The 23,135-nt window shown below is 42.2% G+C and overlaps 1 protein-coding gene across 4 annotated transcripts in view; it reads left to right on the top strand.

Moving 5' to 3' along the window:
* Positions 1 to 23,135, top strand: part of SIM1 (SIM bHLH transcription factor 1) — a 90,624-nt gene that overhangs the window by 19,622 nt on the left and 47,867 nt on the right. For 3 of the 4 annotated variants that reach the window (XM_081295843.1, XM_081295841.1, XM_081295842.1), the window contains exons 2-9: positions 443 to 1,054; positions 10,592 to 10,674; positions 14,045 to 14,138; positions 14,663 to 14,767; positions 14,902 to 14,987; positions 15,638 to 15,837; positions 16,051 to 16,157; positions 16,903 to 17,050. In XM_081295843.1, coding sequence (XP_081151969.1) covers positions 880 to 1,054; positions 10,592 to 10,674; positions 14,045 to 14,138; positions 14,663 to 14,767; positions 14,902 to 14,987; positions 15,638 to 15,837; positions 16,051 to 16,157; positions 16,903 to 17,050 — 998 coding nt within the window. In that variant the 5' untranslated portion in view covers positions 443 to 879. Of the gene's footprint in view, positions 1 to 442; positions 1,055 to 5,683; positions 6,237 to 10,591; positions 10,675 to 14,044; positions 14,139 to 14,662; positions 14,768 to 14,901; positions 14,988 to 15,637; positions 15,838 to 16,050; positions 16,158 to 16,902; positions 17,051 to 23,135 lie in introns of those variants that run through there. The other variant, XM_081295844.1, reaches the window with a different exon arrangement.

Below are 23,135 nucleotides of genomic sequence, written 5' to 3'. Positions count from 1 at the left end.
GAGACCCACGTTAGAGAGGTAACCGAGCTCCAAATTTGCCAAGGTCGGGCCTGAAAGGCGTTCGTCCGTAGAGCTGTGGAGGAATTCTGATTTGCGGAAACCTGCTTTCCTGGGATGTGTGCCTGGCCTGGGCGCCAGTGCAGAGACCCAAGGCTGAAGATCTTCTGAGGGTCTTCAAAAATATGTATTTTGTTTTTTGGGCAGGTTCCCAGTGGGCTGGAGAACGTGGCTGACATGGGTGAGGGAACGCGAGCGTTATTTGCTGGGTGCTCAGTCTCGCTGCTCCTTTCTTTGTATCTTAAAAAACAAACAAAAATTACTGATCCTGGCTAGGAAAGCTGAGGCGCGCCGAGGCCCTTTCACAGCGGTTTTTCGGAATCGGGGCAAGGGTGTGATGGTGGAGCCACAGATCTCTTACGCTCTGATGCTGTTGTCTTCGCAGTGGTCTGAAAGAGTTACCTGGGATTCGTGTTCTGCATAAAGGGACTCAGTGTCGCCTCGGATGCGATAGGACTGAAGAGCAAACGTCGGGATTATTATGCCGATTTTCCAAGGAAAGGGGTTCGCAGCGCTGAATAGAAGAAAAGGCTGGTACCTCGGTTGTCCGGACAGCATTTGAGACCTAGAAACCTCAGGATTGCCCAAATTGCCGTGGATCAGCAACTTTCCTATCGTACACTTTTTCAAAGAAAATATTTTCTGTTCTCTGCGCTGTCCTTTTACTACCAGCACTACACTCCCTGGTGTAGACTTCAGCCTCTTCATTTAAAGTATGTCTTATGTTTTTGCCAAGTATGATATCTAATTGAAAGTTAATTTTTGGTTTTTGGATGAATCTGTGGAGCTCACGTTGTAAGAAGAAAGGGGGAACGAGACACAATGAAAGAGAAGTCCAAAAATGCTGCCCGGACTAGGAGGGAGAAGGAAAACAGTGAGTTTTATGAACTGGCTAAATTACTGCCTTTGCCCTCAGCTATCACCTCGCAGCTGGACAAAGCATCCATAATCAGACTCACGACCAGCTATCTCAAAATGAGAGTGGTGTTCCCAGAAGGTAAGTGACTTTGCTAGAAGGAATTTCAAAGCAAAGTGGGTAGGAACTTGCCAGACAATGAGCCTACCCCAGTGAGGGAGGTACACCCATATTTACTACATTTGTATTCTATGCAAAGGGAATTTTAGCCTAACTACTTGATTCAGCTCCTCAATAAACTCAAGGTTGCTTTTCCTTTTCCTAGTTCCCTCTACTTCCCCATTAATACTTTCTGTTCAGTCCATCAGATGTGTTTGGTTGGGAAGCAGCCCAACAGTGCTTTTGTCAACACTTCAGATACTGGGCTCAATTGAAAGTACTACTAATCCAAACATGACTTTCTTTTTTATTCCACTTGTTTGAATTGTATCCAGTAGAAAGCAGGAACACTGCTAGATTCTGCATATTTGCTAGATATGGATAGATCTACTTACATGTAACTAAATCAGATAATAATTCCTCTATATGTCTATGGTCCTTCAAGTGAGGAGGTATATTCATACAAATACATCCTGAATTTACCCAGTCTCTTGGCTGCCTATAGTAAATTTATTCTGCATTTTCAAGATATTCTCAAATTAGGAAACTAATTCCGGGACTTGGTGATTTGCAACTCTGGCCTTTACATTATCTGTAAGATACTAATCTAGTTTGAAAATATATCAGATTGGACTAAGATGGCTAGCCCACTTAGAAAATATCTTCTGGGTGGCAGGTTGGCAAATGGATCCTGGGAAAATTGTTTTATAAGGCTGGGAAATTAGAATAGTTGAGTTGTTGACATGATTTAAAACTTATATTTAGTTCATCAACATTCACTGTGTGAGGCAGAGCAGCCTTCATATAACACTGTGCTGTAAAAAACTGTTTATACTCACTAGGGAAAGGACACTTCTCTCTTCCATTTACCCATTTACTCAATCAAATTAAAACAGGTTTACAAAATATTTTAAATATGTTTTTACTAGAAGAGGAAGATTTGAAAATGTAAAGGAGAGATTACTAGTCAAGCAAACAAAAATCTAGCAGAAAAAAAACCCTGTTAATTTACAAACAAAACTTCTTATTTGACCTCTGAAAGTTTATGTTGAATCATTATTTTGAATGTTTGGCATTTGTTGTTTTAAAGAAATAGTGGTGGGCAAGGAAATAGTCATTATTGGGTTTAGAGTTTCACTTTGCTTGATCTTGATGCAAAAGCTTGCAAAAATATGTGTCAAATTAGTCAGGGACCCTACAGGAAAACTTCCAAATTATAGTTCAATTCTACCCTCAAACTACATGGTCCGTTCCTCTTAACGTGGTTCCTTGAACAGTTCTCCTCATTTGACCCTGGAAACCACAGGAGGAGGGGAATCAAAGCTTTAAGTAACTGTAAAGTTTTTTAAAAGAAAAAAAATTAAAAAGAGGGAGGAATTTTATGCTAAAAACCACATTTCCCATTCAAACTGTGCTGACAATTGCTGATGGGAAACTTATCCTTATACCATACTGTCTTCTGTTTAAAAAAAGAGATCTTGTTGTCTTTTATACTGTCAGCGCCTACTTTATAAAAATAAAGCTATTGCGAACTCCGCTAGCCGCGCAGTTCCTAACAGGATTATTAGCAGTGATTTGTCAGCCTCTGCGGTCTCAGTGGGTTCCCTTTCTGCGTGATTTCTAGCCGGTCTCGTCAATTATCGATGCCAATGTCGCTCGCTGTTTGATCAGAAGCAGCATATGGTGCTGCTTGTGGGGCTGCGAGTAATCGCAGGAGGAGAAGAATAGCGGGTCGGCGTTCCCGGGCAGGCATCACGCGGGCACTGAGAGCCCAGGGAATCGCCTGGGCCAGGGACGCTAGCCTGCTTGGTACAGACCCTGGGCAGGGGCAAGCTCCGCCAGAAGGAGCTCGGGGCTGTTTTTGGTGACTGTTTTTGTTTTGTAAGAGAGCAAGCTTTCTTGTTTAATTAAGTCCTACCTCCACAAATTATAAATCACGTTATAAGTAAATAGGAGGGACAAAAAGTAAATTCTCATAGGCAACTTCTCGTTATTTATTTTATTTTTATTTTTATTTTTTAAGAGGACACGGGCGACGTCTCCCGCTGGAATACCCTTGGTGGCAAGGCCAGTCCCCTCTGGCTACTTTAAAGGGCAATTGTGCTTTCTGCAGCCAACCCCCCTCACTTCCTCCAGAGTCCCGGGCCGGCCCCTCCCACCTCGCCCTTCTATGGGTGAGTGTGAGTTTATGGGGAGGAGGGGATGGACGATGTGTGAACTCTGGGCACATCATTTATTTCTCCAGCTACTGTTGAGATCATAACTCACCCACAGCCTCCACCCGATGAGTTAAGACAGGGTCATAGGAACAGCTGGCTCCTAGGGATGAGGTTTTAATTCTGAGAGTGCATGAGCCTCAAAAACTCAAATATGGCACTTCAAAATATTAAAAAAGAAAAACAACAATAAATAACAACAACAACATATCAGCTTTCAAGGGAATGAAATAGTGAAAAGCCTTAGAATTTGGCACAACCTGCAGGGGGTGCCCAATTTGGGTTCTCCCTTGCCTCAGAGAATCTGGGAGGACAAGACTGAGGTCCAAGGCAGTGAAGGAAACCTTTTCCTTTTCATCTTTATATGGTTGTAGCCTTTTTTTTTTTTTTTTTTGTACTGGTGACTGAACTTAGTGGTAGGTTTACCACTGACCTATACCCCAGTCCCCATCCTGGAACTTGTGATCCTCCTTCCTCAGCCTCTCAGTCCCTGGGATCACTGACTTGCATCTCCATACCCAGATGGTTGTAGTCTTCTTTAGTGAGACTAAATGGAATTTGAAGATTAAATTCATCCTTCTTATATCAGTCTTGAAGCCATTCTAGCACATAGTAGACCCTCAATAAATTTTGTTTAAGGGATAGTTATTTTATCATGGTAAATATTCCATTACACATGGATTTTTGTAAGACACTCTCAAATAATTATAAATCTGGTGACATAGCTATAGGCATAATGATATTGTAAAATTTGGGTTTTTTGTTCATATCACAATTCATCTATATTACCCTACAATGCAAAAAGCTATAAATTAAATGAACAAATAAAATTCCCCCATACTTATTTTTTAAAGGAGAAAAATAATTAAAATATAGGTAATTTCCTTTCCAATCTTCCCTGCTAAGTGTAGTTTTTCACTCAAGAGTATTAGCTTTTATCTGGTGGCATGTTTCAGCTTTTAAACTTATTTTACCTGAGTAGAGAATAATGAACTAATGAGGGGGAAATGATAGAGAAAAGAGGATGGGATATGGATATTCCAAATAATTAAGAATAAGCATTAGATTCCCATGTTGAATTTGAGGTTTAATAGTAAAAAAAAAAAAAAAAGTAAAGTAGAAAAGAAATTCTGATAACATTATTGTGAAATCATTAAAAGAACATATCTTCTGACTGATAATAATCTTTTCTAAATAGTCTAGAAAAGGAAAGATTGAGGCATGTAGAAATATATAAATCTTAGGTGCTATCGAAGCTGGAAAGATAGGATAAAAAAAGAAATGTCTTGACCTTGTTTGTGTGCTAAATAGGACAAATTCAACTAAAAAGAAATACATATTAATTATCCATCTATAATGCAATTTTACTGGGCATAGTGGTATGTGGAATGAACTTTGAAGGAATCAGATATGTTTTCAAGTCTATAGCTGTTCAGTCTTGGTAATATCGTCCTGCCATTTCGTTGTCAAAACCTCTTTAGAAAATAAAAATAATCACAATTGAAATTAGTGAGTGTTCAGGAAAGAGAGGATGAATAAGCAAACCTCCACAGACCCTTTCTATAATATTCATCTCTAGATTGAAATCTCTAATTGTATTATATTTTTTGAAGCAGAGAACTGAAGAAAAGAAAGAGGCTCCCATTTCCCACGTGCATTGGTGATTTAAGACTGTTTTTCTTGCTGCTCAAGGAAATGATTGAGCATTAAGTTTCCATGTTTATTTTCTTACAGAAGTTTTTCTCATTTAAAAGCCTTTAAGCACAGTTTATGCTCTACACTGATTTTCTCCGTTTGATTCTAGTTTTGATGTTGACTTAAAATGTGGAGTGAAGAACTAAATTTTGCGCAGAGCATTTGCAAGGCAGATTTATTTGCTAGAAATTGTATGTCTAGCCACTGGGGTGGGGGGAACACCTTTTTTCTTAAGGAGACAGATCACTACCAAAAAATAATAACATGAAAAAAATATAAAGAACAGGTATCAAAAGCTATAGTGATGATTTCAAATAAGGTATGATCACGTACTTGAAGCTAAAACAATATTAAACTTACAGAGTAAAAAACCTGATTTCTACAAGAGTTGTTTTTCAGTTCTAGGGAATCCCAGCAGCTTGAAACTTTTCCTGACAAATGGTGACACAGAATACAAAGCCACGGATTCTTGCTGCATTTCTCTATAGGTCCAGGAATTTCTCAAAAAAAAAAAAAAAAAAGAGGTTCAGACTCTTATAATATTAATGATTTTAGTGGGTTATTCATTGCCAGTCTTTGATCCACGAAAATTTAAATTCTATGTGAGGAAGAGGAACCCCAATTATTTAGGAATGGTCCTGCTCTTCTGTGAATACTAAAACAATGTCCACAATGAAACACACTTTCCTCCTTAGGTACCCCCACACAGTGGCGACTTCTGTGTCTTTGTGGCTCAGCTAGGGACAGCTACCATATCAAGGTCTCAAGTTCATTTCGCCTGTGTCAAGGTCTGAAGGCCCAAGGCCAATTAAGTTGGCATAGTGAGTCCCATTCTCTCTGCAGTGGCCCAGCGCTGGGACTCTAAACAGTCGCCCCATTTTCCCTGTGCCGGGTCAGGTGTACGGAAAGCCCGGAACGTCTCCGCCGGGTGTCTGGAGCAGAGGCCCTGCGGAGCTCTCGGAGTGCTCCAGTGTGCCCGCCACCCTTTCTTGCTACCTGGGCACAGCCCCAATGACTGGCGGTTGTCTAGATCTGAAGTAGAAATTATGTCCAATCTGTCTGTTTCTGGGAGGGAAGATTCCGTGCGCTTGTAGAGGATCTCAGCCAAGTAGAACCGAAGCGGAATTCGTCTGTCCTTTGCGGCTCTCCCTTGCTGGAGCGGGCCTCTAGGGAAGTCCGGCCGCTCTCAAAGGCCCAAAGATTTGGGCGACTCCGCTTGACATTTTTCAGCCACCGTGCAGGACACTCCCCAGGTATTTATACCCAGTTTTAGTCTGAATCTTGTCGAACCCTCCCCTCCCTTAGTTTTTTGCAGTTTTTTGTTCATTAGGAGCCGGCTCAGACGGGTGGCTGGCAGGCTCAGTTCCGAAAGGAAAGCCTAAACTCGGAGGCGGAACGAAGCATGACAAGGGCGCAGAAAGGGTCAGCTCTGTGACCATCCGGCTTCATCCCACATTTACAGTAACATTAGTGGCTTCTCAGGCGCAGCCGCAGAGCGTCTCTGGCCCCTGAGCGGCAGACAGAGGAAGGCAGGGCACACGCCTTGCAGACAGAGGGTAGTCGCACATTGTGGGGTCCCCGGGAACTGGTGCAGGACAAGGCCTGGTAGGGCACGGTCATCGACGCCCTAGGGAGCACTGCCACACTGGCCGGGTGGCTTGGAAGACCCCCTGCGCTAGAGGAGGGAGAGGGTGCACGTCCGTTCCCAAATCGACCTTCTGCCCAAGGACTGATCCAGGAGTTTTGTCTGGATTGGAAGTGACCATTCTCCGTCTCTCTTCCCCAGAGAGTCCAGCCGCAGAGGCGCGGGGAACCCCAACACCAAGGTCGCTTGATATCTCTAGCGGAGGAATGCTAGGGTTTGCTTTCAGTAATGGTGCACAGGCTCTGCAGGATACATAGGCTTTGGGATTTCCTCCCTGGTCCAACCTTCTCCCCCTCACCCTCCGCCGTGGTTGACCCAGGTAGCTTGGACAAATGACTTGGGACTAAAAATTAGGAGTTGTGCCTTCCAGGGCCTTTCCAGCCCCAGTCTCTAGGTTGTGGTCAAATGGAGGGACAGCGTCTCTAGTTTATGCATTTATCCCCTCATTGCCTAAAAGGCATATCTTGATCCATGGAGTAGATAGTGGTACCGGGAACAACTACAAGGAGGATGCATTTCTGTGGCAGTATAGTATGTACAGAATAAAAGAAGGAACAAGCTCTTTTCTTCCACCTCTTCCTGTCAGAGTGAAGGCGGCAATGATGCAGGGTCTGTAATCTGTATTTTGTCAAGGGTATGAAATTCATTCGGAAGGAAAACTTCGATCAATTTATTTTTGCTGCTTGCAATAACACAGCTGGATGATGCTTTGGGCTCAGCTAGACTGAGGCTCATCATTCATTCGCCAAGAACGGGCCTAAATGGTGCCTGTGGGATTAGGTCAATTTTAGTGGATCTACTTCGCCTCATTTGGTTACTAATTGGTTTCTTGTTTTATAAATCGAAATCTCATTTTCAGGAAATTACAAAACCCATGCAGTCAGTCCATTGAGGTAATCCTTGGGTCAGGGGGTATTTAAATGGAAATGGCTCAACCGCGCACCAAGGGTAAAGCAACAGTGAAACTTACCGGGGTTTTCACATGAAATGTGAGCTAGCCCTTTAGATCCATAATAGATACATCCCTTCTAATGCTACTTATGTAAATATGATAAACCAGACTTTAAGGAAAGAGGGGGGCCTGGGAGAAGCAAAATTTATCTGCTAAGGTTAATGTGGCATATCTTGGAAATCTTCCAAAATAGATTATGTTTTCCTTTGTCTTCGGCCACTTTAGCTGGGGAAAATCCTTTTGTCTAAAACCCGATTTAGTTATCGCCTCCCTCACAGAGCTCCTTTTCTCCTTTGCAAAACCCTGTTCCCTCGGCCTCACCGAATTACAAGAGAATCTTTAGATCTTGTTCCCACTGTAATCCCGCCGCAAAGGGAGCTGGTTTCCTCCTCATTTTAAACAGACAATCAAAGGATTTGCGAATTTTCTGCGGTAGGTCAAGTGCAGAAACGAAATCTCAGCTTACCCCCTCGCCAACTGAAATTGGGTGCCGGAACGCGTCACTGAAGGCAAGAGGCGAGGGGGTCCAGGGAGAGGGGTCTCCGGCCCACTTCGAGACTTTTGGAAAGGAGGACCCTTGATGCGGGCTTGGGGAAGTGTCCTCTGCACCCCAAAGGGCGAGTTCAGTCCTGGTATTACGTCAGGGAAGACCGACAGGTAGACGAGGGTAGCCAGTTCCTTATAAAACATTAACCCAGACTCAACCGTGTGACGGAGATTTCGACGGGAAACAAAAAGAGAAGGCAATGCTCCGTGAAAGCAAAAGGTTCCTTAAAAAGGTGGTGGGGGTGGATGCAAGAGTGGATAAGGGAGGGGGAGGGAGGCCTCTGTTAACCCGCACCCGGATGGGCTGTTTATTAACCTTTGGGAAGTCTTATTTTTCCTCGTAGGAGCATAATAATAAGGCCGTAACCCGACACAAGAAACAGTCGAGGCTGGCGCCGCGAGTCCTAAACCAGTATTCCCCCACCCCCACCCCCAACAGCCCAGCCCGGGAAATCTTCAGATCTTTTGGGTAGGGTAGGCGCTCCTGGAGACCAACAAAATTTTACATTGAAGACGTTTGTTGGCCCCACGCACAGGTTTCCAACACTTCTGGGGGCTTCGAGTCGGTCTCCCCACACAAGGAAGACTCAGCCCACTCCAAAAGTGCAGGATTGTCCGCCCTCCACTCGCGCAAGGGGTTTCAGGACTTCTCAGGTCCAAAGGCGCTCACGGGCGGCGACACCTGCGTCCCGGGCACTCTCTGCAGGGTCCTTTTCCTTTACCCCGTTAGCCTCCGCAGTTAACTGGATCTGACTCTTCTTCTGGGTAGGAATGTCTGAACAGAGAATGTCGCCAGATATCTAGGAGAATAGATTGGTTGAATCCTGAGGAGCGAAGGGGAAGGAGACAACACGAAGGGGTGTTTACAGGTGACTGTGACAGGGACCTCCTGGAATGGTCCAGAAGAAGGAAGGAAACCAGGGCAGTGGAGTCACTCTGGGGAGGGAAGTTGGGGCGGGCTAAAAAGTCAGGAGGGGTCAATCTGCACGAGGGAGAGAGAGAGGAGTCCAGTCGCAGGCGGGGAACATCAGTGTTTACAGAGCGGTGGGGAAATCGTTAGATTTATTTAGATGTGCAAACACCCAGAAAGACCCTATTTGTGCTTAAGGGGCGTTCAGTGTTACTCGTTGCCAGGATTTTGATCGCTTGCTTAGGAAGCAGCTCCTGGCCAACACCTTAAAAACAAAACAAAACAAAACAAAACAAAAAAAACCTAACTCTTTGTTTTATTGTGAAAGATTCTTCCCAGGGCCACATTTAGAATGTTTTTGTCATTGTGTGTTTTACGTATGTGCCCCTAATGAAGAAGGTCATCTTAAAAAACAACAACAACAACAAAACCATGTCATGTTAAACCTTGTACAATGATGTAAGAATGAAAGGACTTCACTATCTAGTTGATATAATTTCACAAGCACATTTAACATAGCTTTGCCCAAGTTTCTTCTGCCTTTTTATTTCTTTCTGTACACAGGTAATATGATAGACTATTAATTTTTAAAAAATCAACCATGAGAGTCTTCAATGTTTGCTGTTTTAGGCATCACCATAAAAACTGGCAAAGCCTCAAAAGATCTTAACGTGGTAACATAGAGGAGATGAATGGACTGTCTTTGTTAATAGGAGATGGTACCTGACAAGTAGAGAACGAAATTACTTTCTATATCAAGAATGCAACGAAAATATTGCTAAGAAATTGTTAGAGCCTCAAAGTAACCGACTTCAGGAAAGTCCCCCCACCCCCTTTTGGAGGCGGAGCGGGACAGGACTAGGGTGTGTAAAGCTGGGGCTCCGAGGGAAAAGGAAGATGAAGGATTGCAAAGGGATGCTGGTAAGCGTCAACCGCAAGCTAAAGGATTTTTTTCGAAGGGGATTAAAGTCAGATCCAGGGAAGGAGAATGTCTAGAAAATCCCGCAGCCAATCAGAAAGGACGCCAGGGACCAGATGAACCTGGCCAGTTGTTTCGGGCCACTTTGGGGGCAGAGGTTCGCTATGTGGGGGGACATCCTCCGCCTCTTGATAAGGACGATGATGAAAACTTTGGGCGAGAAATGAGTGTCCCTCATCTCCTTAAACAAACTAGTGAACCTACGCAAAAGTTATCGCTAGTGTGTGATGGGCGGGGGGCTTCTCTAGTGCAGAGGCCCCTTGAGGTCCTGCCAGGAGAGCACTCCAGGAGAGCATGTCCTAGCTGAGAAACCCGGTTCCCTCAGGCCAGAGGTGCACTTCTGCTCGGAACCCAGGGAGGAGCCAAAATTTATACTCTGGCATAAACTCTTCCCAACTGTGCAGGTTGGGTGGGGTTGACTGGGAAATAATATCAGGGGGTTCTTCCTCTTGCGCTAATGTGTAACAAACCACACACAGACACACACACACACACACACACACAAATGCGAACTAGTCCCAAACTGACACTTGGGCTGGGATTCTGATATTAAAGTTTGTTTCTATGTCTTCCCAGGGCTCGGTGAGGCGTGGGGCCACTCAAGTCGGACCAGCCCCCTGGACAACGTTGGCCGCGAACTGGGTTCGCATCTACTCCAGGTACGGACACACGTCTCCCAGTGGCTCACATCCTTCGAGATTCCGGTTACCTGGATGGGCCTCTGCTTTCTTAAAAACGAACTAAAAAAATAAAATTTAAAAATCCTTTCTGGACGTGGCTCTCTCAGCCTAACAGCATCTCCAAAGTTAGAACTAAAGCTCTAAACTGGGTGAGGATGGGCGAATGGCCCCTCGCCAGGCTGAGTGGGAGGCAAAGTGGCAACCAAGGCTTTGAGTTTGGAAAATAGCCCGGCAAAGCTCCATCAGGATGCTGAGACCAAGGGAGGGGGCATCTTTTGTCATCTTTCCGTTACTGGTACTGGAAGCCCAGGGCCAAAGCCGCCAAGACAGAGCAGCAGAACCATCTGAAATAAAGGATTTCCGAAGGAAATAAAAGGAAATTTGGTAGAAATGCCCTTCTGTGCTTTAACCTACAGGTTGCGGTTCCAGTTGGGTCTGCAACTAATTTCATCTCTTCCTTGTAGTTCCCAGGCTCCCCCTCGCCCCAGGCCAGCCCAGGCTCTGGGTTACACACATACACACCCCCAGGTAATGAGTTTAACCAATGTGAGGTGCCCATTACATTGTTGTTTGCAGTGCACACTGTTTTAAATTGCCTGTTTCGGGCTTAAGTCGCAGAACAAATATTTTAAATAATAAAACTCCCCGATGGCATTTTTAGGTTTGACACTTGTCCCCTACCCCACACCCTCTTTATTATTATTCAAGTCCACTGGGAGTGGTAGCTTGGAACCTAAGAAGTTTAAGGGAAGCCCGCAATTCTTCCTCCAGGACCCGCATGAACAGGGTCCCACAGCCTTCATGTTCCACTAGTACCCATACTCTTTTTCCTCAGGAAACAAGAGATTTTAGTTGCACTGAACAAAGAAAGGGTATGAGCTTTTCTTCGCTGGCCTGGATTCCATACCTTTGAATTTATCTAGAAAAGGTGCTGTAATTCCCTTTATTTCAACACCTTTCATCAGATGTCTCTCAGTTCCCCCCCCCCATCTTTCCATAATCCCAGCCAATCTCTTCTGGCAATAGAAACAAGATAACGAAACCCCCAAACAATCCCTCACCCCTTCTAGCTCTTGCCCAATCTCTCCTCTTTTCCCCCCCCCCAAACTTTCTGGTAGGATTGACTTCCATTCTATTTCAGTGGCTCACTCCCTTCCCCATTTCCTCCAACATCCCTGCAGTCTGTCAGCTCTTCTACCCTTTAGGCTCTACAAAGGCCCCACCACATTTTGACATTAAGAATTAGATGCCCATTTTTTTTTAATCCTCCCTCAACTTGTTCACCCTACAAAATAGGAGGGTCAGGGCTGGGGCTATAACTCAGAGGCAGAGCGCTTGCCTAGCATGTGTGAGGCACTGGGTTCTATCTTCAGCACCACATAAAAATAGAGAAAATAAAGGCATTCTGTCCATCTACAACTACAAAAAATTAAAAAAAAAATAGGAAGGTCAATTGTATGTCATCAAAAAGCCCTTTCCTCATAGATTTTACATTCTAAGAGGAGCCTTAGAAACCCACACAGGTGTACTGCATATGTACCAGGTGACAGGTACTATGGAGAAAAATGAGAGGAGGGCTCTGTTTTAGGGTCACAGTTTAAAATGGAGATGATTGAAGCGGGACTAAGAAGGTGACATTTGGGCAAAGACCTTTAAGGAGGTGACACTGAAGACGTAATATTCTCCTTTTTTCTACAATGTCTGTAGTAGCTTGATTTCCCAGATTTCTCTTCCTCTCTGACTGCTCCTCCTTGATTTTCCCACCACTGTCTGTTTCACAAATGATGTAGTTTTCAGAAGGTTCTAGCTGTTTCTTCTCTCAATGCTCCACAGCCTCCTGGGTGATTTTAATCAACACCACTGCTTCAACTCTTCTCTCCACATGGCCCTGCCTATTTTATCCAGATCTAGAGCCCCTCCTGAATTCTAGACCTTTATTTCCTACTAACAACTAGACACATTTAAGTGGAAGTTGTAATGTCCCTGAAGCATCTCCAAGACAAAAATGAATATTGCTCTTGCCCCAACTTTTTTTAAAAAAATAATATTTATTTTTTTAGTTATAGTTGGACACAATACCTTTATTCATTTTTTTTTATATGGTGCTGAGGATCGAACTCAGGGCCTCGCACACGTGAGGCAAGTGCTCAACCGCTGGGCCACAATCCCAGCCCTCTGGCCCAAACTTCTGCTTGTATGAAATTCACGGTTTCTCCAAATTTCAGTCTTGGTTAATGGCATCACCCTCTACTTATGTCCTTACTGAAACCTGAAAGTCAACCTGAACTCTCTTTCTGCCATCAATTAGCATGAAGTTCACAGCCAGCATCATCTTTAAATTAGATTCTCATCTTTCTTCATCTCTTTTTTGGTCACTCAGTTTCAGACTTGACCCATCTCTGCTACAGCTATCTGCTCCCATCTCTTCACTCCCATTCCTTCCTTCCTTCTGCAGGTCATTTCCAAGATTAAAATAATACATCTAAGTATGCTATTTTCCTGCTTAGAAACCTCTGTTGGAATCCTATAGGAACAACTTCAGATTCCTCAAATTGACATTCTAAATTTCAAAAATTCATTGTGGGTGTACTTCTTCAGCTCCACCTGTAGTAACCAAACACGTCACTTCAGAATACACCTGATTCATCCTCCCGCAAAGTCCCTGCCTTTGCCACATTATTCCTTCTGCCTAGGATGCTCTTCCTCCCTTCTCTAGCCCAACCTTCCTTTCCAAAGTTCTGCTCAAACATCAACTCCTGTAAGGCATCTTTGACTTAAATCTCCTAAATCCCCCTTTCCTATACACTTTCTAGTGCCATTGGCCAGCTTTATTTTCTATAGATTTCAGACTGTCGGTTCATCCACGTTGACCAGTGCAGTAGGGACTGGATCTTTCTGAAACCCTGCTATTATTCTTTTCATGATATAACAATGTCCCTACAGAGCCCTTCAAGCCTGACACAGAAAACCTCTGGTTCTTTCAGTGACCATCACCCCAAGAACCTAATCTACTTCTGTGATTTACCTCCAGAATTTTTGTGCACGTCTATTACAAACATGTTTTCTTTGTCCACTTTGGTAAATTCTGAGCCTATGGGGCATGAGCATCATCCACAACTTCCTCTGGATCTCTTCTAGTGTGCTACATACTTCAGATGCTTACAAAATTGGAATGAATGAAAAAAAGAGAGGGGGCTCTTGTGACTGGTTCTATGTCCTGTTTCCCAACAGTCTCTCTCTATCTCTCTGCATTTCTGTCTGAATGTTTCTAACTTTTGCCTTCCCCCACCCCTGCATTTCAACAGATGGCCCAGAGGCCTCTCCATTCACTCTATTTCTGCCTCCCCAGACCCTGGATGGCTTCATCTTTGTGGTGGCCCCAGATGGGAAGATCATGTACATATCAGAGACAGCCTCAGTTCACCTGGGTCTTTCTCAGGTAGGTGAGTGGTCTACACTTCCAGCCTGCAGTGTTTACAGCCAGAGTTGGAAGCAGGAGGGGTGGGGCTTCCCCAATCCTTTTATGTCTGCATTTCTGGGCTAGAGACTTCTCAGCTGATGGAGGGATTCATTAAACAGGTCTGGATCTTCTCATTTCTAGACTTCCCTTATCCATTAGCTTCCACCCAAAGCCCAAGCAATTGCCACTTTTTTGAGGCTTTACAATAAGCCAGATACTGTGGGAAGAGATTATATGCTTATCTTTACCAGAGCTGCTACTACTAATACTACAACAACAACAACTACTAGTTATTGTTATTATCTCACAGATAAGGAAGCTGAGGTGTACATAGGATGCAATAGGTAGCAAGGGGCAGAAATGAAATCAGAACTCAGGGCCAATTGCTGGCTCCTGTTTTCATGGCCCAACAGACCCCCGCCCCCCCCCCATCACACCAAGTTTTCAGCTTCTTCATGGGGCATTCTACTACTGCACAGACGATGATACTCTCGTCTTTACAGGTAGAGCTGACCGGAAACAGCATTTATGAATACATCCACCCTGCAGACCACGACGAGATGACTGCAGTGCTCACCGCCCACCAACCCTACCACTCTCACTTTGTACAGGGTAAGGCAGACACGTGTCTGCGATGCTTAAGCCCATGGCGGTCAGCTTGTGGTTTTTCCCAAGTTTGTTGTGGCTGGAACCGCCCAGTCGCATGTCTCATGTCCTGATCTTCCCTGTGCTCCTCTCTCTCTCAGAGTACGAGATCGAGCGCTCCTTCTTCCTGAGGATGAAATGTGTCTTAGCCAAGCGGAATGCTGGCCTCACCTGTGGCGGCTACAAGGTAAGTGGCTGAGGTGAAAGATTGACACCCAGCAGCGGTTGGGTGTCTTTGGGTGGGGCGGGACACAAGGGATCTGCAGCGTCTGAGGGTCATTTCCACATCAGGGACCGCTCCTGTGTGAGTACGTTTGTTTCAAAGAGCAGCGAGTCCAGATGCTCTATTAGTCACAGAAGTGTATGAACTACTGGGAATGAAGCTTAAAGACTAGGTCTGACTGACCTAGTACTCCACAGCCATGGGACCTCTCAGAGGTGGGTCTGAAGAATCCTGAAAACCTCTGAAGTGGTGGGTAACCCTTCGTGGATTCCTAGGAGAGTTTAAGCCTAGCGCCAGATTTTGACCTCCAAAGAGGTTAAGAACCAGAGCTTTAGCTCAAAGCTGTGGTTCTCAGGTTGAATGCGATTGAACGTCCAAGACGCGTTAGGGTTGGTGGAGGTCTAGGTATCTTCATTTTTACAAGCTCCCATGTGAGTTCAGTTTTACCTGCAGTCACTCTCTTGAGACACTTTAGAGTCCTATAACTTTGGACCCCTTACCAGAAGGGCGTGGCCCAGACAATGTTTCTGGCTAAGTAGTTTCAACCCCCTCCTCATCTTTCTGGGGCTCTTCCTGAGTGTGGCTGAGTCTCCCGCCCTCCCACTCTGCCACAGGTCATTCACTGCAGTGGCTACCTGAAGATCCGCCAATACAGCTTGGACATGTCCCCCTTTGACGGCTGTTACCAGAATGTGGGCCTTGTGGCCGTGGGTCACTCGCTGCCTCCTAGCGCTGTCACGGAGATCAAGCTGCACAGTAACATGTTCATGTTTCGAGCCAGCCTGGACATGAAGCTCATCTTTCTGGACTCTAGGTGGGTGGGCAGGGCCAAAAAGGGCTGTTTCTAGTGTAATGGCAACCCTTCTTAGCCAGGGATAGATTCCCCTTGATCTGAATGAGCCCATTTTGCAGATGAGGCAACTAACCAGGTTCTGCGAACTGAGGGCGGGCACCCAGGTCTGAGACTGTTTTTGGTCGGGAGTTGAGGGCACCAGGGCACTCATCCCACCTGAAATCCTCTCCACAGGGTGGCGGAGCTGACAGGGTATGAACCTCAGGACCTGATTGAGAAGACCTTGTACCACCACGTGCACGGCTGCGACACTTTCCACTTGCGCTGCGCTCACCACCTGCGTAAGGAACACTCTGCTCTGCACCCAAACAACCTTGGCGGCTCCCCAGGGTGGTGGGGAGTGGGAACCTAAGCACACGCAAACCAAATCTTCATCCTGGTAATGGCCCTAGTGGTGCGTGAGGCCCCAGAGAGGGCCAGCTGGCACACTAGGCCTCATCTTGTTTCTCTACCTTACACCCGTCCTAGTACTGGTGAAAGGGGCACTTCTAATCGAAATATCTTCTATTGTTATGCTTCACCACCTGCAAACATCACTGAAGTTGTGAACAAAAAACCGAGGCTGTTAACTTTCCTAACCTTCATCGACTCTTACAGAAATTTTCTGGTATTTAGGGTTGAACCCAGGACCTTGAGTTCGCTATGCAAGCAAGTGCTCTATCACTGAGATAAATTCCCAGTTCACTCCTTGGCTTTTCATATAGTTTTGTTTGAGCTTAATTTCCCTGGACTCTTCCTTCCATAGCTGGGCGAATTCAGGGAAACTTCCAACTTTATACGTTCCCGCATTGCTAAAGGTGCAGACATCCGCCCAGAGACTTGCCATGCATTAGCATGCCTATAAAGAGTACCCGGGGTCTTGATTCGATTTAACAGGGCCATCAATTGGGAATTTGCCTGTTGTTTCTCCCTCCTGCCAGGCGCAGTTATTAGGGCCCGCAGGGGGTCCGCACTCTCACCACCTGGCATTTGGGACAAGTCTGGGTCAAGCTGATTCACCACCATTTGCTTCTGTCTCTCCATCAGTGCTGGTGAAGGGGCAGGTGACCACCAAGTACTACAGGTTCCTGGCGAAGCACGGCGGCTGGGTTTGGGTGCAGAGTTACGCGACCATCGTGCACAACAGCCGCTCGTCCAGGCCACACTGCATTGTCAGCGTTAACTACGTCCTCACGTGAGTGCAAGCCTGAGACCCCTTCGACCACTCCGGGGGACTCTGGTCTCTGAGAGAGAGCATGTGGTGGGCACAGCCTGGTTAGGAGAGACTGCGATCATCTGGGCATTCGGGTTTGAACCCTAAGCGCTGGCTTCTCTGGAAGGAGGCAGGTCGAGCACTTTCATCTTCCCGAAGAGGCTTTCTTGTTCTTTTCTAGAAAAAGATTTAGAGGTTCTTCCATCGCACTCCGTATTTGCTTTCTTTTCTTTCTCTTAACCTTTTTAAGCGAACTCTGCATTAAATAAAACTTAATGCAGCAGAAAGAAAAAAGAGAGAAAGAGGACAGGATCCAACGTTTGGAGCCATTTATAGTTAAAAAACAGGACATCTGTTTCACTTTTTCAGATCTAGGGTTTGAAGTTCTTAATTTTAACCAGAGTCTCCAATCAAAGTTAAGAGTTCTGAGAGAGTGTTTCTTTCCCTGAACCACAAAGGGGGCTTAAGTGACCAAGAGGATATGACTTTAACTTCCAGGAAGCCAAGAGAGCCAATCATAAGCTGCGGGTCTTGGTGGGGCACCCCTCCTGGTCCTGACCACTTCACTGGGTGAGGAGCTAAGCTCTGGGTGCCACCTGCAGGTGCGACCCATTGGGCAGCTGCAACAGCCTCTTTTGAATCTATTCTTATTAGAAACCATAATCCTTTCTGGTTGCTGGTGTGGCCCTTCAGTCTGATCACGTGGTGGGGTGTGCACCTCCTGAGGAAAGCATGTTATGTTCTCTATAATGTTTGTGAAAGTGGAATTGCTTAGGGTTGAAGCCTTTATAAAGAACCTTTTTGTGTATGCAGTTGCTGAATATTGTTTTTTTGTTGTTGTTGTTGTTTGGTTTGGTTTTGGTAGACATTGAAATTCTTGTGATTTTTAGGGGACCTCAGAAGTTCTCTACTTGAGAGTGTTGACACCAGATAGTAAAAATGCTGTTTTGTCTTTGTGGTGGGTTAAGGGGTGCTTTTTGGAATCCAATCAATGAGAATTGGATTCATTCCACATTGTTTTAGATTGCCAAATTAAAAATGTAGTAGTTGGAAATATTATGCTTGCATTAAAACTATTTGCTCGGTGCCCGGTTTAATAAGAAAAGTCAATTCAATAGACTTAGAAAATGAATTTGGTGTAGGTGAGGTTTCAGTATTCAAGAATAATAGCTTGTTATTAAGAAGACTCTTTTAATTTCTTTCATTTTAGTAAATAGTGTTAAATATTATTAGATTTTTGCAATAGCAAGAAAACTGTATTTCAATATAGAGCAGAAAATGTACCACTATTTTGGGTATCATGAAACAAAACCATTTATTTTATGAATGTAATTTTTCATATTATTAAAATAAACAAGAGAAAATGGCAATGCATAACTCATAACATAAGCCACTCTGAGCAACAGAAGTATTAGAGGGTGAAAAATTATGTCTGCTTACCATGGAAAGGAAATGGACATTCTTTAAGAAGGTGCTTTGTATGTCTGAGACATCACAAGCATTATACGTACACTCAGTCCTCTGGTGGGTGCCTGTGGTTAGTAATCATTCTTTATCAAACAGCAGGGTATATAGTCACACAGACCCCTATAAATGATCTGAATGCAAGTTAGACCTCCCAATGGGTAAACTTAATTTATGTTTGGAGTCATTTTGAAATATTCTGTTTTGTTTTTCCAGTGGGTAAGTGTTCTTTTTTCTTCTGTTGACTGTGTCATTCTTTACCCATTTCCTCAGAGCTGCAGAATTAGACAATCAACTTTGTGTCAGATTAAAAAATATGTAATGAGGACAAATAAATGATTTATGGAAGGAAAAATAGTATGGCACACATTTATTTTTTGAACATTCTGTATCTTTGAAAGAAAATAGAAATAAACACACAGAAGCATGTATACACAAGCCTACAAGATGATAAGCTGAAATTGATTACTCTTTATGAGTCTCAGCCCCAATGCCTTGTATAAAAATTCTTAGAACAATTTTTTATGGCTGCAAATGCAGAAACTGCTTTGGATGAAATGTCATCAAGTGGCTCTGTGTGTTGACAGGATTTTCATAATGAACAGGTTGCAGTTTGTTGGATGTGTACATCACACATCTGGCTGGAAGTTACTAATTTACATTGTCTTAGCAAATTAAATAGATGGCTATTGATTCTCTATGGTACTAGCAAACTACCACATACATTTGTTTTTAGGAATACTGCTCTATGAAGTTAGAGAATGAAAAGTAAATTCTTTCCAAATATACCACCTCAAACAATGTACTTAAAACTGCCAACTTCTCAATACTTTGACATACAAAATGTTTCCATATTTAAGCATTTTAATAGCACATATTTTGAAAGAATTTTTCATGACATGAAAGTGGAGGGGATTTTAAATAATAATCATTCAAATGAAGAAGATGTGGTGTTTTGGTAGAAACTACATTCATAAGAAGCCCTTTTTAAATAACTTCCTGAGGATAAATTTGTTGTTGAAGTCAATATTATGTGTAAGAAAATTAGTCATTATTATTTAACAAAAGCAGTAATGATTAGAAATATTTAGTAGCCATGTTTTTTAAAAAGCAACTGCATTAGTGCATAGAGGAAAATGATGATTTTAGAGGTAGGTAGTGATTGCCCTAGTGCTTTTTAATTCCTCCTCCTCTCCCCCTTCCTCCTCCTCCTCCTCCTCCTCCTCCTCCTCTTCTTCTTCTTCTTCCTCTTCTTCCTCTTCTTCCTCTTCTTCATCTTCTTCATCTTCTTCACCATAATGTGTATTAAGAATCTGGAGAGGAGAGAGAAGTCACTATGATGAATTTCCTAAAATTCTCTTAGTTTCTATGAAGCTTCTGTAGCTCTTCATTAATGCCTCTCCCACATGCCCCCCTGCAATCTAAGCAAAAGACTGACCAGTTCATGATTTTCAATAAGACTCACATATTCTGGTAGCTTTATCTTCCATATAAAAAATCTTCTTATAAATTAGGAGTGCCCACAAATTTTGAAGTGTTAAATATGATAGGGCCTTCTCTCATTTTTAAGAGGACAGGTGATAGAGACTGATTAGTAGTTGATGGTGGGGAAAGTCCAGAGAGTGTGGAGAGTAGAAGGAAGGTATAACATGTAAAGACCTGAGTAATTTTCTTGAATCCATATTTTCTTGATTTTAATTTGAGTAGTAATTGTTCATAAACAGTTCAGATGGAAAATATTAATACTTAACATGAAGAAAATTTAAAATAAACTATGAAAAATGATTTCTAGGGAAATAAGAGTATTAGTTCTTTATGCTTTTGGAATTTATATATGTATATAATTTACATATATAATCTATCTATCTATCTATCTATCTATCTATCTATCTATCTATCTAATCTATTTTTGTACTGGGGATTGAACTCAGTGTACTTTGCCTCTGAGCTATATCCCTAGTTTTTTTAATTTTGAAGTGGGGTCTCACTTTGAGATTGGCTTCAAACTTGAGATCTTCCTGCCTCAGCCTCCCAAGTGGATGGAGTTACAGGTATGCACAGGAGTTTTATGCCTGCCTGGCTCAGATTTCATACGTTTTAAAAATAAGAAATATTCTTACATTATTTTTTTCAGGATAAACCAAAACTTCTATTTTAAAATATCTTAAAACTTATACATCTTTAAATATAAAAGTTGAAAGTCTAGTACAATGAATATCCATGTACGTAACATCTAGTTTCAACAAATGTTAATGTTGGCTGTATTTGTTTTGTCTCTACCTATATGTATATCTATTTTTATGTTTGTTTTTCCCTGCTAAATAATTCTAAAGTAAGCCACAGACATTATGGTACTTTCTGCTTACATAGTATTCTCCTGTCTAGTCACTGTATCATTTATGATGACATATTTATAGTATTCAAAATTAACTGTGTGTAGAAGCTTGCAAAAAATACAGATGAGAGTTAGTTTACTGATGACATTAAAAACAATCTGCCACTAATATTCATCAAGTACTCATTGGTGTATGACCTCAATTAGTCTGATTGATATATGATATTCTGTGAGGGGACTTCTGTAGAAGGTAGTCCTAAATATGAATATATTTTAAACTAGAATTCTAATGAGAATTATAAGTAAGTACAATTTTGATATTGTACTTGGAAAGTAAGAGAGTAGATTTAGTGAGTAATTTGGTAATTGTGGAATCAGACAGATTTAATATTTTCAACCACTTTTTGTTGGTAAGGAGAGCTTTTCTGCTTATTTAATCAGTTTAGATAAAACACTGCTTTAGTGAAAAATCTCACATGATGTTTTACATTTAAAGTGATTTACAGAGCATGTAGGAGGAAAAATAGTTTTCCATGTTAAAATTTCTATTACTGTGCTACTAAAAGCAGAACAGATATTAGTGTTCTATACCATGCTTGCTTTTTTCTAAAGACCTCCTTTAGATTTGTAGAACAATTAGGGCAAATGCCAGAGAAACAACCTTCCTTCATATCAAAGGGAGAAAGGGCCCACATGATAATGGCCCCATATTTTTTATTCTTGTTTGAATACTATTACATGTTCTCACAGTTAACCATTATGAAAACCATGTGTTTTTCACAATTAGAATTTTTAAATGTTAACATATTCTGTGGTTATAAAACTTTATAAACCTCTTTAAAGAAGCAAACATAAAATATGCTCGTACTGGTTTGTTCTTTCAAATACATAAATGGTGCTGAATTCATTGGGGTGCTCAAATTCAAATTTGTTAGAATTTATTTAAAGGCCAATGATACTGTCATTAGTAGTAAATTTTAGGATATGCTTCTTAAGACTTGGCTAATAATTATATATAATTATCAAAATAGATTTTATTTTGCTGTTAGCAAAACCACTCTTTTATATTATAAGTGATGTCAGATGAAGCACATTTTGACTTACCAAGTTACAGCAAATATAAAATAATTTACTTTCATTCCTCAGATCTATAGAGAACTCATTGCATAAGTTTAATCTTTTTGGCAATTCAAGATAACATTGATTTCTAGAACTGCAAAAATATTGTACCCTAATGTATACCAACAAATTAGATTTGATTCATACTTGTGTTTAATCTTTATTATGATAATATTGAATAGCAACGTTCTAGTTGTCCTTTTCAGATGGTCTTTTATGTACCTTAATGATTACAGAAACAAATTGGAGACACATTGGTATTAATAGTAATTTTTTAAATACCAAAACATTTTATTAAAATGAAGAACTGGGAGATTTAATCCCTTTTGACATCCACAGTACCATTACTCAGTTTAATCTTATTCTTCATATAGTCTTTATTATAATTTATTAACAAAATAATGTATATTTGGTTTTGAATTCATCTTTTATAAGCTTATAAACTTTGAATATTTTAAAAAGCAATTGCTGACTGCGTATTTCTTTCAAAGTACTATCACCTAATTTGTTTCTTGAACATTCTGTGTGATGTTTGGTTCAGAGAGATCACACTTCTTATTTTCTAGGTGAGGAAACTGAGGCTCAGAGATGATGAGTAAGTGATGAAACCAGAACATTTTTGAAATTTTGATAATCAGCATATAATTGTACTGTTGTATTTATGGCTACAGTGTGTTGCTTCAGTACATGTTATGATATGATTGAATCGGGGTGATTAGCATATCCTTTACCTCATTCACGATTTCTTTGTGGTAAGACCACTTGAAATCTTGTATTTTTTGTTTTTAAATTTTTTTTAGTTGTACATGGACACAATATTTTCATTTTATTTATTTTTTATGTGGTGCTGAGGCTCGAATCCAGTGCTTCACACATGCTAGGCAAGCACTCTACCACTAAACCACAACCTCAGCCCTGAAATCCTGTGTTTTGAAATAGGTTACATTATTCTACCCTACTGTGTAATAAAACGTTGAACTCATTTCTTTTACCTAATTATAACTTTATACCCATTGACTCACCTGCCTTCAAACCTCTCATCCTCCTAAAGCCAGAATTAAAGGCTTTTGTGTCAACGGTGGCATCCTGTCCTTCTCTGTGTATGAGAGTGAGAGGTTGTATGGTTTTGGTGAGGAAAAAGTCAGGGAG

Source organism: Spermophilus citellus (assembly GCF_964194105.1).
Source record: "Spermophilus citellus genome assembly, chromosome: 5".
Classification (NCBI taxonomy): Eukaryota; Metazoa; Chordata; class Mammalia; order Rodentia; family Sciuridae; genus Spermophilus; species Spermophilus citellus.
Note: the sequence above shows the minus strand (reverse complement) of the source record. Positions and strands in the feature narration are given on the sequence as shown.